The following is a 16,097-nucleotide window of genomic DNA, read 5'->3' as shown; positions in this document are numbered from 1 at the left end:
TTGCAACAAATTTTTGGTACGTCATGCACAAAAAAACTCATTTTGGACACTCAAAAAATGGAAAACAAAATTTTTGTGCAAAGAAAATGAAAAATTCCTTAGTCAACATTGTTTGTCATTCAAGATACAAACCTATGCACAATGTGAGACCATTTTTTTTCAAGTGTAAAAGTAGAAGAAAAACAAAAGAAAATACACAAATCACATATACTCTATTCCCATTGGTGGAGTTGGTTTGACACGGATTGATGACATTGCGCCCATCCATCCATCCATCATCCCACATCCATCCATCCATTTATCTATAGAGAACAAAAAAGAAAAAAGAAAATGAAAAGGGGAAACCCCACAGACCCACCCACCCCGATCCATCCCTCCTCTCGTCTCCCACCCACCCCCGATCCCATCCCTCCCAAACCCTAACCCGCACCCGCACTCCTCCTTCCTTGGCTCCTCGCCGCCGCCACCTCCTCCCCGTCCCGCAGCGGCGCCCACCGCGTCACCTGCCGACCGTCCTCGCGGATGGTTGCGTCCACGGCGATGACGGAGGCCGCGGTCGGTCGTCTCCCTATCTGCCTCTCTCCCTAACGCCATACCCAATCCGCCGCCGTCCTCTTCTCCAGTCGCACTAGCGATCTCCGACCTCATCGCCGGCAGCCCCTCCCCTTTCCTCCTAGATCGACTCGAGCTGCTCATGTCGTGGCCAGATCTGGTAGGAACTCAGATCAGCACCCGGTAGTGATGGCGCAGTCCGGCAACAGCGACGCCGCTCCGATCAGCACCCAGCCCGCGGCGGTAAGGGATCTCGTTCCGAGAGTTGTTTTTCGTTTTTATTAATTTCCTTGTGTTTTGGGGCTGATCTGTGGTTTGTTGGCGCGCGCGCAGGAGGAGGTGACAGTGGAGAGGACACCCGAGGAGGAGGCGGCCAGGCTGAGGTACCTCGAGTTCGTGCAGCAGGCGGCGGCGTAGGTGGTCGTGCTGGCGGCCATGTCCTACGCCTACGCCAAGCAGGGCACCGGCCCGCTCCGCCCCGACGTCGACCACGTCGAGGGGACGGTCAAGGCCGTCGTCGGCCCCGTCTACGACCGCTACCATGCCGTGCCGCTCGATCTCCTCAAGTTCCTCGACCGCAAGGTGAGAATGATTGAGAAACTCAACTTGATTTCTTAGTTGTATGCAAGGATTGATTATCTGATCCAGTTCCTGGTTGTCGCTTTTCGCCACGGGAGCACCTGCTTGTTCTCCGCTCCTGATTTCACATCGCATCTGCATAGTGCTATAAGTCATTATGCCGATGAAACGGCTTGTCTGATCTTATGGTGGATTGGTTTGTCCTGTTAATCTAATTTGTGAAGTAGTATGGATGATGTCCTAATAGTTTTGATACCTAGAAATCAAGGTGTTTCCCCATCTGTTGATCACAAACCATCTCTGAACACCAGAGAAACCGACTTGTTAGGCACTAATTATAATTTGTTGTTAGCAGCTCTCTGCTTCATTTTCTATCTGTATATTGTTGGATTGTACTAGAATTTAGTTGGTACGGGGCAAAATTTAGTTGATGTTAATTGAGCTTCTCATATTTTGCTTGCATCTATCTGGGGAAATCGAAATGGATTGGCTGCAACTCTCCCATCAATCAATTTATGCATGTGGTTGCGTGAGAGATATCCTGTTATGAAACAAACATCATAATAATATGGCCATTTCAGTTTAATTGTGGCTTGTTCTTGCAACTGATTTATTGGTTAGTGTGAGGCAAGCATTATGCAGTGTCAACTATTCATTCATTTACTGATTTGAGTTTAATAAAATGTCGCCAGGAAGAAGCTGCTGCTGCAGGTTTATGACACTTGCAGGGACAACACAAATTCCATCTATTTTTTTTGTTCTTTGTTTTGATTGATGTGCGTTCATTACCAATTCCCGAGGATGATTTGTGTTCCTCATGGTGATTAGTCTCGGACGCTACAAGCTATTCTCTGTTGTGTGGTATATCCTGATTGGTGGCATTCTATGTGCCAACTTATCCTGGAAACAAGACATACATTCATATGTAGTCCTCTGTTATTTTTCTTTTCTCTATGTTAAATGATCTAAATGTGCGGACCAAATGATCTCATAGTTTGAATGCACCATAGTTTTGCATAACCTCGGTACATTTACATAACTTTTTAGTTGTTTGATCAATGTGATCTTGCCAACTACTTGACTTATACAATTAATATGTTCTTTGGAGTGACCACTCAACTAGTCCTTTTACTTTATCTAAAATCCATGTACCAGTTTTGAGAGCAAACTGGTTGCCGAGGGTTGTATGCCATTCAGCAGGATTTTTTTGTCTCCGAAATTCCATGAGTTATTAAAAGGTTGTAAACGGCATCTCAATTTTTCATGGTTTGTACTAGTTATCCTCCCTGTTATGCAGTTCTGTTTGTCCAAAAATCACAGTACAAGTTGAAGCTTGTCATCCTGATATTGTTAGCTTAGCCTGTTTGTTATTCTTGGTTCTTTTTATTGTTACCACATGACAATTTACATTGCCTGTTTATGTTTTAGTTTTTGGCATACTACACCAGTATAGTTTTCTATGCTTATCACCAGTTGCATGGAAGAATAGGGACATGCTTATTTGGTTTGCATTTTGGTTTGCAGAAATGTACCAACAGGGTGCATTTTGTCAGGAACTTGATCACGGAGGTCGCTGGGTTTTCTCTGTATGAGAAGCATATCATTGAGCCTCTCCATCTCCCTCTAATCTTCCTTTGCTTGCTATTGCTGCTCCAAATTATACATGTTGGCACAGAGATGTCCCCGTTTCCTCAGTACTATGCACTGCTATATTTATGTGGTTGTCTTTGTGTGCATCTTATTTTGAAACCAACTGAGACACCTTCATCCCCTACATCTTGACGATCCCTCTAGTAGTGTATATTTGAGTTGCTCTCACTACCTCCTGCCCCTAGATTTGTAATTGCCTTTGTTGCCTGCTCATTTAATTAATTAAAACTGCATGTGACAGTGCTGCTTGGGACAGTGATGTTGCTGTTTGAATGCTTCTACTGCTAGTTGCTTGCTTGAATAGGTATGCACTTGTGCTGGTGGTGGTGCTGCTTGGGCTGCTACTTCTCATTCTTGTGCTGCTAACAAAATTGAATATAATCATTCTTGTTGGATCGTGCAGACATGTATGTGCTGCTAATTCTTGTGCTGCTAATACATTCTTGTGATGCTCATATTTCTTGTACTGCTCATTCTTGTGATGCTTAAGCTGTTGATTGCCTAATTTTATTCATCGTCTCCAGAATAAATTTATTTGATTGCCTGCTACATCTCCACTTAAATACTCATAATGCTACTGTCTTAGTTTTGTTCAATTGGATTGACTATATATCTCTTGTTAAAATTGTGGTCTTGATCTTTTGTTTAAACCTGAGACATCATGCATAACTAGCTCTTCCTTTTCAGTCTAAACCTGAGACCTCTTTTGTTCTATATTCAGATCTGACTGATGGCCACAGTGCTGTTTTGCTATGCTTGATAAACCTAAGACTTCTTTTTATTGTAATATTGAAGTTGTTTGGTTCTGGCCTCAGCAGTAATTTTGGTGGCCTTTATGTTCATTCCTTTACAGGAGCTCCAGTCCTATTTTTTTGGAGTGTGAAGTCGTGACGCCAAGTGTGAAGCAGTACTTAGCAAAGAGTTTTTGGTTCTGTACTTAGCAAAGAGTTTTTGGTTCTGAAGTGTGAAGCCAAGTGTAAATTGTAATATTGTAAAAGTCTAATGTAGTGTTAATGAATTATATCTGTTCTGTCCTATTTGAAATAATGATTATGTATGTTGAAAAGATGTGAAATGGAATCGTGACCAGTGGGACCCAGTTATGAGTATAACCTGAGCAATTTTGAAATTTCTGACATGTGTGACTGATGTATGGCATTATGATTAGTGGGACCAGCGCCAAAATATAATTATTGAAATAGAAAATAAATGATTGTAAGAAGGCCAAGGCCAAAAAATAAAGAAGTTGAAATATTGGGCTTGGCCCATGTAGCCCACAATAATTAACTTGGAAAAAAGCTCGATTCTTGGGCTAGGCCCATGTAGAAAACTGAATTGGACCCGGCTGAATCTTGTGCCACATCAGCTTGCCATGCTGGATGCCTACGTGGCCTGGGGAGGTTGCTAGTGACCAAAACGCCACAATGGACATATTTTGGTCATAAACATCTTCGACCATTCCAGAAGAAAGGTCTGTAGTCAGTTTACGACCGCCAGCTTTTGACCTTCTGTTTTTGGTCACAAAAAGGTCGCAAATGAAAAACCATGACCTTTTAGTGACCAATAGTGGTGGTCACAAGTTGACATATTTCTTGTAGTGTTGCTACAGTTCGTCGTGCCGAGACACCACGTCATGATCGGGTGTGATAAGCTCTACATTCACATACAATGGGTGCAAGCCAGTTTTGCACATGTAGAATACTCGGGTTAAACTTGACAAGCCTAGCATATGCAGATATGGCCTCGGAACACTGAGTACGAAAGGTCGAGCGTGAATCATATAGTAGATATGATCAACATAGTGATGTTCACCATTGAAAACTACTGAATCTCACGTGATGATCAGACATGGTTTAGTTGATTTGGATCATGTGATCACTTAGATGATTAGAGGGATGTTTATCTAAGTGGGAGTTCTTAAGTAATATGATTAATTGAACTTTAATTTATCATGAACTTAGTACCTGATAGTATGCTGCATGTCTATGTTGTTGTAGATCAATGGCCAGTGCTACCGTTCCTTTGAATTTTAATGTGTTCCTAGAGAAAGCTAAACTGAAAGATGATGTCAGCAACTACATGGACTGAGTCCTTAACTTGAGGATTCACTACAAAAAAATACACTTCTGTGATGATATGTGTTTGTCACAGTAGGTCGCATTTTTTCTCATGCATGTACGTCCATGACGATTTTATGACAGAATCAAGATAGTCATACCTGTGCTGTCGTAGAAGTGTTCGATGACATTACCAAAATTATCATCACGGAAGTGTACACTTCCATGCCGATAAATCGCGCGTCACAGAAGTGCTTTCGTCAAGGGTGACCGACACGTGGCATCCACCGTAACGGAACATTGTTAAGCTATCGGGTCGGGTTTTGTATCCGATAACCCGTTAAAAGCCCCGACCAATGGGGATTTTCCACGTGTAAAATCATCATTGGTTGCAGGAAACACGTGTCGGCTCATCGTTGGGACAAATGTCATCCACTCATTGGATAGAAGGAACCTATGATACGTCGGTACGTGGCACGGCCCAACAGAGGCCCATTCTTGTGAAAAGGCCGACCCGTTTGACTTGGTCAAAAGGTGGTGGGTCGGGCCATGGAAAGCCTGTTAACGGCCTGTTCGCATATAGCCCATTTACAGCCCGCTAACCCAAGGCCCGTTACGCATTATCCCAATTAGGCCCAGTAGCGTCATCTGGGCCATCCAATATGATTCCAGCCCGTTTTCACTTTTGGCCCATGTATGGCCCATGACGTCTTTCGGCCCATATGAGGCCCTTTGTAACACTTGGCCCATTAACGTCCCGTGGTGAAACTGGCCCGTAATGAATAGTGTATCACTTTACACCCATTAACGGACCATGGTGAAACTGGCCCGTAATGAACAGTGTATCACTTTTTACCCATTTACGGCACGTTATTTCGTTGGGCCGTTTCCAGCCCATGTTATCTTTCGGCCTTCTAAGAGCCCATTTATTCTTGGGCTCATTTCTAGCATTCGTTTACTTACGGCCCGTTACTGTCATTTTCTGCTTGTGGGCCAAATTCAGCCCGTGGTTACAGTCAGCCCGTTTGTGGTCCGTTAATACGTTGCGCCATTTTCATAGCATCATCAAATACGGCCTATTAACGAAGGCCCGTTATGCTCGGCCCATGAACGGACGATTCCAACTCTAGCCCGTTCACGGCCATAATGCGGCTTGTTATTGGCCCATGTTTGGCCAATCGATCATACGACCTGTATAAGGCCCATTGATGATACGGCCCATAGAAGGCCCATTGTTTCTATGGCCCGTAGAAGGCCCATTGTTTCTACGACCCATAGAAGGCCCACTATTTCTACAGCCTGTAGAAGACCCACTGTTTCTACGGCCAGTAGGAGGCCCAGTGTCATTACAATAAATATTAGCCCATGGTTATTGTGGCCTAGTTTTAAAAAATAGGTTATTGCAGCCACTAGCAAACCACGGAAAAAGAACTGCAATGACTACAAGCAAACAAATAAACAAGACAACAAGGAAATAAATAAGCAAGCAACTTACGCTAGGCTATCACGGCTATCACACATATTACATCCATTGGGCATCAAAGTTTGCCACCAGTGCAAATAAACGTGCTGACAAAAGAATATACAAAACTGAGAGCACTTCAGAAGGCACTAGGCCTGGCCATGTCGGGCCCCCCAAACAGCCGAAGAAGCTGAGTAGACCTCAGTTGTGTCAACGATAGATGCATCAACACTAGATTTATGGCATGATGGTGTGCACGGCGGTCCTCGGACATCTTCATTGCATCTTTGACTTCAAGTCAGAGCTGAGATGAAGCAAGCCTTTCTGCTTTAAGTTGAGACTGAAGAAGTCGAACTGATTGAGGCAACGACTGCACAAAGGTTGTCTCGCACCTGCTGGTGAGTAGCTTCAACTCACTGTTTTCATCAAGACAGGACCTTGGGGTCATCTCGCTGTCCTCAAGATGGTTTGGCTCACTATCTTCCCTAAACTTCTGCCTGGTGTAAGAGATACGACTCTGAAAGAGAAACAAGGAGACACGTAACATGTTTCACAATTATATAAGCAAATAAATGGATCTGTTCTACATAAGGAACATGTTTTTACAACTACAATTTGAAACTGGTAGTTGTTGCAAACATCCAATCAGATGTAAACAGCAAAGCAAACAGCAGTGGAGGAAATGATGCCTATCCAAATCTATACTAGAACAAAGTTTGAAGGCTTGAGAAGGATGAACTTACATTACATGTTAACACGGGCTGGACAATTCCCTTCTCCATGTTGATGGAAGGATAATTCAATAAATTCCCCAAAGAAAATTCATTATAAGCATTGCCATTATTCTACATTTTGCAAAGAGTAAATATAGATCAAATAATATTGGAAGAAACAGAGGATAATGAAGCTCAGGTGCAGACTGATGATACATAATCAAGTAGCAATTAATTAAGTACAGGATTACAAGGCAAAAGGGAGAGAGGTACTAAAAAGAGCAATGCAAAGCCCAATATTGTTTTGAGATTGTATGATCCTTTGAGCAAGGAGATTCATCTGAAATTAGTTTTCATACAAGAGAGAAGGTAAGGCACAAGCAGAAGTTTAGGAGTTCAAATTTTGAATTTATATCATAGACAATACCTGACGCTGGGCTCCTAGCAGTTCTAATAGGGGTTTGGCCACTTGAGTAGGGGTAAAGTGTGGTACAGTTGGGCCTGTGTTTTCTATGGCAGCTGATCTATCTGATTTAATGGGTATCACTACCTTTTCCAAATACCTAGTTTGTACTCCTTGAGGATCTGCACTCACCCTCTTCCTTCTGGACATCTATTACGAAAGAACAACATTTGACTAGAAAAACATAGTGTGACGACACATGGAATAGGTACAGAAAATGTATAGGTATGGCATATACTCATATATGATGCATAAACTAAGCAGATGGTGTAACAAAGTAGAAGTAATGCAAGAGGTCAGATGCAAAATATGTGCGACCAATACAACTTTGCAAAGTTAGAGCAAGCACCTTGATGGGTGAATAACATAGGCCATCCTCCACCATGCCAAGTTTGTTAGCCAGTGGATTCTTCCGCAATATTCCTCTCGTGCACCCATTCTCATATTCATTTTGATAATGTTCAATACCTGACATGCATGAAAACATAAAAACAAGTGAGATTTTCTTTGTAATGCAGAAGTGATTCTAATCCAATACTACCTCCCTGTAAACCCCTTTGTGCTATCTCTACAATTCTTTTAAGAGATGCCATGCATGCTGTAATTTGTTGTGTGCATTAATATAATGTGGCCTACTACTCAAAATATCAGAGCTCCAGAAGTGATGACACTTCGCAGATGACAACTTCAACATATAGTAAAGAAGAACAAGTCGACCTGACCTGATAGATTCAAAATATGCTAAGGGAGAACAACTTGACCTGACCAGTCGATCGCAAGAGAAGAGTATCATCTTAAAGAAGAGAAGAAGAGCAAGCAGATTTAAGATATTACAAGTCTTTCAATACAATGTCGGTTGGCCACCCATGATGAACCAGAGTGCACAGAGAAATACTATTCTTTCTGGTCTCCCCATATGTGGCTCACATGCATTTCGAAGCTAAAGTAGGAACATTTAGCTAACCAATTAAACATCTCTCAGTTTTACTAATGTCAGCAATAATATCATATATGAATTTGTACAACTAAGCTTGTTTAGCTCGATGGCTGGAGCACTGCTATTACAACACGAACCACGTAGGCTGATTGTGGTCATCATAAAATGGGGAAACCATAAGCATGATGAGTACAGTGTTGACCGTGGCAGTGGGATGGCAGATCTGAAGCTGCAAACCGTGCAAAGGGTAGTTAGCAACTAATGTTTGCTTTGAAATAACAACTAAGATTTGGTATGGACAAGAAAGTACGGTCAACAAGTGACAAAGAAATGCAATTATGCTGTCTCTCTATATGTCGCGACATGCATTTGGAAACTCAAGTGGGATCTTTAGCTAACCAATTAAATGTGTCGGTTAACTAATATCAGTATCATATCACAATCATATTTGAACAACTAAGCTTTCGAATTCTGAGTGTTGTGTTGTTTAGCTTGAAGGGTGGAGTAATGCTAGTATGACAGAAAGCACCTATGCAGATCATAGTAGAGTAGATAAAAGGGAAAAACCCTAAGCATCAAGAGAAAAATCAAGAAAGTGGAACTAGCTGGACCAGTGGGTGGCGCACATTCTTTTTGAAACGAATATAGGAACATTAGATGACCAATTAAACATTCTCTGTTTTAGTGACATGAGCATCATATCAGATTCGTATTTCAACACGTAAGCTTTGGGTTGAGGTCTTGAGGAGCAGTGCTAGCATGACACGAAGCACCTAGGATGATGGTAGTTAATATAAAGGGGGGAAACCATAAGCTTTACGAGTATAGTGCTTGTGCCACGGCGGATCTGAAGGTGGAAACCAGACAAAGCTACTTCGTAACCAATGTTTGCTTTCAACTAGCCACTACGATTTGGTACGGACAAGAAAAGTACAGTAAACAAATTATGATCTATTTTCCGTGTGAGATCAATAACTTAAGCACATATGGAAGACTACCACCTCTCTTGCGACGCCGTGTAGGCCTATGCTGATACATTGAGGGTGTTGCGGGTGCGAAGGCTGTTGGCGGCGGGGAAGAAGACTTTAGTGTTGGAAATATGCCCTAGAGGCAATAATAAAATGGTTATTATTATATTTCCTTGTTTATGATAATTGTTTATTATCCATGCTAGAATTGTATTGATAGGAAACTCAGATACATGTGTGGATACATAGACAACACCATGTCCCTGGTAAGCCTCTAGTTGACTAGCTCGTTGAAAAATAGATGGTTACGTTTCCTGACCATGGACATTGGATGTCGTTGATAACGGGATCACATCATTAGGAGAATGGTGTGATGGACAAGACCCAATCCTAAGCCTAGCACAAAATCGTGTAGTTCGTACGATATAGCTTTTCTAAATGTCAAGTATCTTTTCCTTAGACCATGAGATTGTGCAACTCCCGGATACCGTAGGAATGCTTTGGGTGTACCAAACGTCACAACGTAACTGGGTGGCTATAAAGGTGCACTACGGGTATCTCCGAAAGTGTCTGTTGGGTTGGCACGAATCGAGACTGGGATTTGTTACTCCGTGTGACGGAGAGGTATCTCTGGGCCCACTCGGTAGGACATCATCATAATGTGCACAATGTGATCAAGCAGTTGATCACGGGATGATGTGTTACGGAACGAGTAAAGAGACTTGCCGGTAACGAGATTAAACAAGGCATCGGGATACCAACGATTGAATCTCGGGCAAGTAACACACCGATAGACAAAGGGAATTGTATACGGGATTGATTGAATCCTTGACATTGTGGTTCATCCGATGAGATCATCGTGGAACATGTGGGAGCCAACATGGGTATCCAGATCCCGCTGTTGGTTATTGTACGGAGAGTTGTCACAGTCATGTCTGCATGGTTCCCGAACCCGTAGGGTCTACACACTTAAGGTTCGATGACACTAGGGTTATAAAGGAAGTTTGTATGTGGTTACCGAATGTTGTTCGGAGTCCCGGATGAGATCACGGACGTCATGAGGAGTTCTGGAATGGTTCGGAGGTAAAGATTTATATATGGGAAGTCCTGTTTTGGTCACCGGAAAGGTTTCGGGTGCTATCGGTAACGTACCGGGACCACCGGGAGGGTCCCGGGGGTCCACCAGGTGGGGCCACCGGCCCCAGAGGGCTGCGTAGGCCAAGTGTGGGAGGGGACCAGCCCCAGGTGGGCTGGTGCGCCCCCCACCAGGGCCCAAGGCGCCTACGGTTGAAAACCCTAGGGGGAGGGGGCGCCTCCACCTTGCTTGGGGGGCAAGGCACCCCTCCTGGCCGCCGCCCCTCCCCTCTAGATGGGATCTGGAGGGGGCCGGCCCCCTCTCCCCTTTCCCTATAAATAGTGGGGGTTTTGGGGCTGCCAAGAACACGAGTTATTCTCTCCAAGGCGCAGCCCTACCTCTCTCCCTCCTCGTCTCTCGCAGTGCTTGGCGAAGCCCTGCTGGAGTGCCACGCTCCTCCATCACCACCACGCCGTTGTGCTACTACTGGACGGAGTCTTCCCCAACCTCTCCCTCTCTCCTTGCTGGATCAAGGCGTGGGAGACGTCACCGGGCTACACGTGTGTTGAACGCGGAGGCGCCGTTGTTCGGTGCTTAGATCGGAATCAACCGCGATCTGAATCGTTACGAGTACGACTCCTTCATCCGCGTTCTTGTAACACTTCCGCTTAGCAATCTACAAGGGTATGTAGATGCACTCCCCTTTCCCTCGTTGCTAGATTACTCCATAGATTGATCTTGGTGATGCGTAGAAAATTTTGAATTTCTGCTACGTTCCCCAACAGTGGCATCATGAGCTAGGTCTATGCGTAGTTTCTATGCACGAGTAGAACAGAAGTTGTTGTGGGCGTTGATTTTGTTCAATATGCTTACTGTTACTAGTCCAATCTTGTTTTGACGGTATTGTGGGATGAAGTGGCCCGGACCAACCTTACACGTACACCTACATGAGACAGGTTCCACCGGCTGACATGCACTTGTTGCATAAGGTGGCTAGCGGGTGCCAGTCTCTCCCACTTTAGTCGGATCGGATTCGATGAAAAGGGTCCTTGTGAAGGGTAAATAGCAATTGGCATATCACAGTGTGGTTTCTGCGTAGGTAAGAAACGTTCTTGCTAGAAACCCATAGCAGCCACGTAAAACATGCAAACAACAATTAGAGGACGTCTAACTTGTTTCTGCAGGGTATGCTATGTGATGTGATATGGCCAAAAGAATGTGATGAATGATATGTGATGTATGAGATTGATCATGTTCTTGTAATAGGAATCACGACTTGCATGTCGATGAGTATGACAACCGGCAGGAGCCATAGGAGTTATCCTAATTTATTGTATGACCTGCGTGTCATTAAACAACGCCATGTAATTACTTTACTTTATTGCTAAACCGTTAGCCATAGTAGTAGAAGTAATAGTTGGCGAGACAACTTCATGGAGACATGATGATGGAGATCATGGTGTCATGCCGGTGACGATGATGATCATGGAGCCCCGAAGATGGAGATCAAAAGGAGCAAAATGATATTGGCCATATCATGTCACTTTTTGATTGCATGTGATGTTTATCATGTTTATGCATCTTATTTGATTAGAATGACGGTAGTAAATAAGATGATCCCGCATTAAAATTTCAAGAAAGTGTTCCCCCTAACTGTGCACCATTGCGAAAGTTCGTTGTTTCGAAGCACCACGTGATGATTGGGTGTGATAGATTCTAACATTCACATACAACGGGTGTAAGCCAGATTCACACGCGAAACACTTAGGTTGACTTGACGAGCCTAGCATGTACAGACATGGCCTGGGAACACAAGAGACCGAAAGGTCGAGCATGAGTCGTATGGTAGATACGATCAACATGAAGATGTTCACCGATGATGACTAGTCCGTCTCACGTGATGATCGAACACGGCCTAGTTGACTCGGATCATGTAAACACTTAGATGACTAGAGGGATGTCTATCTGAGTGGGAGTTCATCAGATGAACTTAATTATCCTGAACATAGTCAAAAGGTTTTTGCAAATTATGTCGTAGCTCGCGCTTTATTTCTACTATTTTAGATATGTTCCTACAGAAAATTTACTTGAAAGTTGATAGTAGCAATTATGCGGACTGGGTTCGTAAACTTAGGATTGTCCTCATTGCTGCGTAGAAGGCTTATGTCCTTAATGCACCGCTCGGTGTGCTGAACCTCGAACGTCGTCTGTGGATGTTGCGAACATTTGACATACACGTTTTGATAACTACGTGATAGTTCAGTAATGTTAAATGGTTTAGAATTGAGGCACCAAAGACGATTTCGAAACGTCGCAGAACATATGAGATGTTTCGAGGGCTGAAATTGAGATTTTAGGCTCGTGCCCACGTCAAGAGGTATGAGACCTCCGACGAGTTTCTTAGCCTACAAACTAAGGGAGAAAAGCTCAATCATTGAGCTTGTACTTAGATTGTCTGGGTACAACAATCACTTGAATCGAGTGGGAGTTAATCTTCCAGATGAGATAGTGATGTTTCTCCAATGTCATTGCCACCAAGCTACTAGAGCTTCGCGATGAACTATAACATATCAGGGATAGATATGATGATCCTTGAAATATTCACGATGTTTGACACTACGAAAGTGGAAATCAAGAAGGAGCATGAATTGTTTATGGTTAGTGAAATCACTACTTTCAAGAAGGGCAAGGGCAAGAAGGGATACTTCATGATATGGCAAATCAGTTGCTGCTCTAGTGAAGAAACCCAAGGTTGAACCCAAACCCGAGACTAAGTGCTTCTGTAATAAGGGGAACGGTCACTGGAGCAGAATTACCCTAGATACTTGGTAGATAAGAAGGCAGGCAAAGTCAACAGAAGTATATTGGATATACATTATATTAATGTGTACTCTACTAGTACTCCTAGTAGCACCATGGTAATAGATACTGGTTCGGTTGCTAAGTGTTAGTAACTCAAAATAAAAGGCTACGGAATAAACGGAGACTAGCTAAAGGCGAGGTGACGATAAGTGTTGGAAGTATTTCCAAGGTTGATGTGATCAAACATCGCACGCTCCCTCTACCATCGGGATCAGTGTTAAACCTAAATAATTGTTATTTGGTGTTTGCATTGACAATAGACATGATTGGATTATGTCTATCTCAATACGGTTATTCATTTAAGGAGAATAATGGTTACTCTATTTATTTCAATAATACCTTCAATGGTCTTGCACCTAAAATAAATGGTTTATTGAATCTCGATCATTGTGATACACATGTTCATGCCAAAAGATATAAGATAGTAATGATAGTACCACCTACTTGTGGCACTGCCATGTAAGTCATATTGGTATAAAACGCATGAAGAAGCTCCATGTTGATGGATCTTTGGACTCACTCGTTTTTGAAAAGTTTGAGACATGCGAACCATGTCTATTGGTATGTACGCATGAAGAAACTCCATGCAGATGGATCGTTTGGACTCACTTGATTTTGAATCACTTGGGACATGCAAATCATACCACATGGGCAAGATGACTGAAAAGCCTCATTTTCAGTAAGATGGAACAAGAAAGCAACTTGTTGGAAGTAACACATTTTGATGTGTGAAGTCCAATGGGTGCTGAGGCATGCAGTGGATATCGTTATGTTCTTACTTCACACATGATTTGAGTAGATGTTGAGTATATTTACTTGATGAAACACAAGTCTGAATTATTGAAAGGTTCAAGTAATTTCAGAGTGAAGTTGAAGATCTTCGTGACAAGAGGATAAAATGTCTATGATATGATCATAGAGATGAGTATTTGAGTTATGAGTTTGGTATGCAATTAAGACATTGCGGAAATTGTTTCACAACTAATATTGCCTGGAACACCATAGTGTGATGGTGTGTCTGAACATCATAGCTGCACCCTATGGGATATGGTGCATACCATGATGTCTCTTATCGAATTACCACTATCGTTTATGGGTTAGGCATTAGAGACAACCGCATTCACTTTAAATAGGGCACCACACGATTTCGTTGAGACAACCCCGTATGAACTATAGTTTGGAGAAACCTAAGCTGTCGTTTGGGGCTGCGACGCTTATGTGGAAAAAGTTTCAGGTTGATAAGCTTCAACCCAAAGCGGATAAATGCATCTTCATAGGACACCCAAAAACAGTTGGGTATACCCCCTATCTCAGTTTCGGAAGCAAAAGTGATTGTTTCTAGAAACGGGTCCTTTCTCGAGGAAAAGTTTCTCTTGAAAGAATTGAGTGGGAGGATGGTGGAGACTTGATGAGGTTATTGAACCATCACTTCAACTAGTGTGTAGTAGGGCACAGGAAGTTGTTCCTGTGGCGCCTACACCAATTGAAGTAGAAGATTATGATAGTGATCATGAAGCTTCGGATCAAGTCACTACTGTACCTTGTAGGGTGACAAGGATGCGTACTACTTCAGAGTGGTACAATAATCTTGTCTTGAAGGTCATGTTGCTAGACAACAATGAACCTACGAGCTATGGAGAAGCGATGGTGGGACCGGATTCCGACAAATGGCTAGAGGCCAGAAAATACGAGAGAGGATCCATGTATGAAAACAAAGTGTAGACTTTGGAAGAACTACTCGATGATTGTAAGGCTGTTGAGTACAGATGGATTTTAAAAGGAAGACGGACAATGATGGTAAGTGTCACCATTAAGAATGCTCGACTTGTCGCTAAGATGTTTTCCGACAAGTTCAAGGAGTTGACTATGATGAGAATTTCTCACTCGTAGCGATGCTAAGAGTTTGTTGGAATTATATTAGCAGTTACTGCATTATTTATGTAATCTTGCAGATAGGATGTAAAAAACATTGTTTCCTCAATGATTTTCTTGAGGAAAGGTTGTATGTGATACAACCAGAAGGTTTTGTCAATCCTGAAAGATGCTAACAAGTATGCAAAGCTCCAGCAATCCTTCTAAGGATTGAAGTAAGCATCTAGGAGTTGGAATATATGCTTTGATGAGATGATCAAAGATTTTGGGTTTATACAATGTTTATGAGAAACTTGTATTTCCAAAGTAGTGAGTGGGAGCACTATAGAATTTCTGATGAGTATATGTTATTGACATATTATTGATCAGAAATGATATAGAATTTCTAGACAGCATATAGGGTTGTTTGAAAGGTGTTTTTCAATAAAAACCTGGATTAAGCTACTTGAACATTGAGCATCAAGATCTATGAGGATAGATCAAAAATGCTTAATAGTACTTTCAAATGAATACATACCGTGACAAGATTTTGAAGGAGTTCAAAATAGATCGGCAAAGAAGGTGTTCTTGGCAGTGTCATAAGGTGTGAGTATTGAGTAAGACTCGAGACCTGACCATGGCAGAAGAGAGAGACGGGACAAAGGTCGTCCCCTATGCTTTAGACGTAGGCTCTACAGTATGCTATGTTGTGTACCACACCTGAAGTGTGCCTTTCCATGAGTCAGTCAAGGGGTACAAGAGTGATCCAAGAATGGATCACAGGACAACTGTCAAAGTTATCCTTAGTAACTAGTGGACTAAGGAATTTTCTCGATTATGGAGGTGGTAAAAGAGTTCGTCGTAAAGGGTTACGCCGATGCAATCTTTGACACTAATCTGGATTATTTTGAGTAGTAAACCGGATTCA

General features: G+C 42.7%; 1 protein-coding gene and 1 non-coding gene across 2 annotated transcripts in view; both read left to right on the top strand.

Annotated features, from left to right (window-relative positions):
• The first annotated feature begins 987 nt into the window (after positions 1-987).
• The window catches only part of LOC119338582 (cysteine-rich PDZ-binding protein-like), a 181,017-nt gene continuing 165,907 nt past the window's right edge, over positions 988-16,097 (top strand). Inside the window, exons 1-2 of the mRNA XM_037610892.1 lie at positions 988-1,134; positions 2,656-2,717. Coding sequence (XP_037466789.1) covers positions 988-1,134; positions 2,656-2,717 — 209 coding nt within the window. The remainder of the gene's footprint in view (positions 1,135-2,655; positions 2,718-16,097) is intronic.
• LOC119342495 lies at positions 1,919-2,052 on the top strand. Its single transcript, XR_005165620.1, has one exon. It is a non-coding gene; the product is annotated as a small nucleolar RNA snoR80 (small nucleolar RNA).

This window comes from Triticum dicoccoides, chromosome 7B (genome assembly GCF_002162155.2).
Source record: "Triticum dicoccoides isolate Atlit2015 ecotype Zavitan chromosome 7B, WEW_v2.0, whole genome shotgun sequence".
NCBI lineage: Eukaryota > Viridiplantae > Streptophyta > Magnoliopsida > Poales > Poaceae > Triticum > Triticum dicoccoides.
The sequence above is the reverse complement of the archived record's forward strand: the minus strand, read 5'-3'. Positions and strand labels throughout refer to the sequence as shown.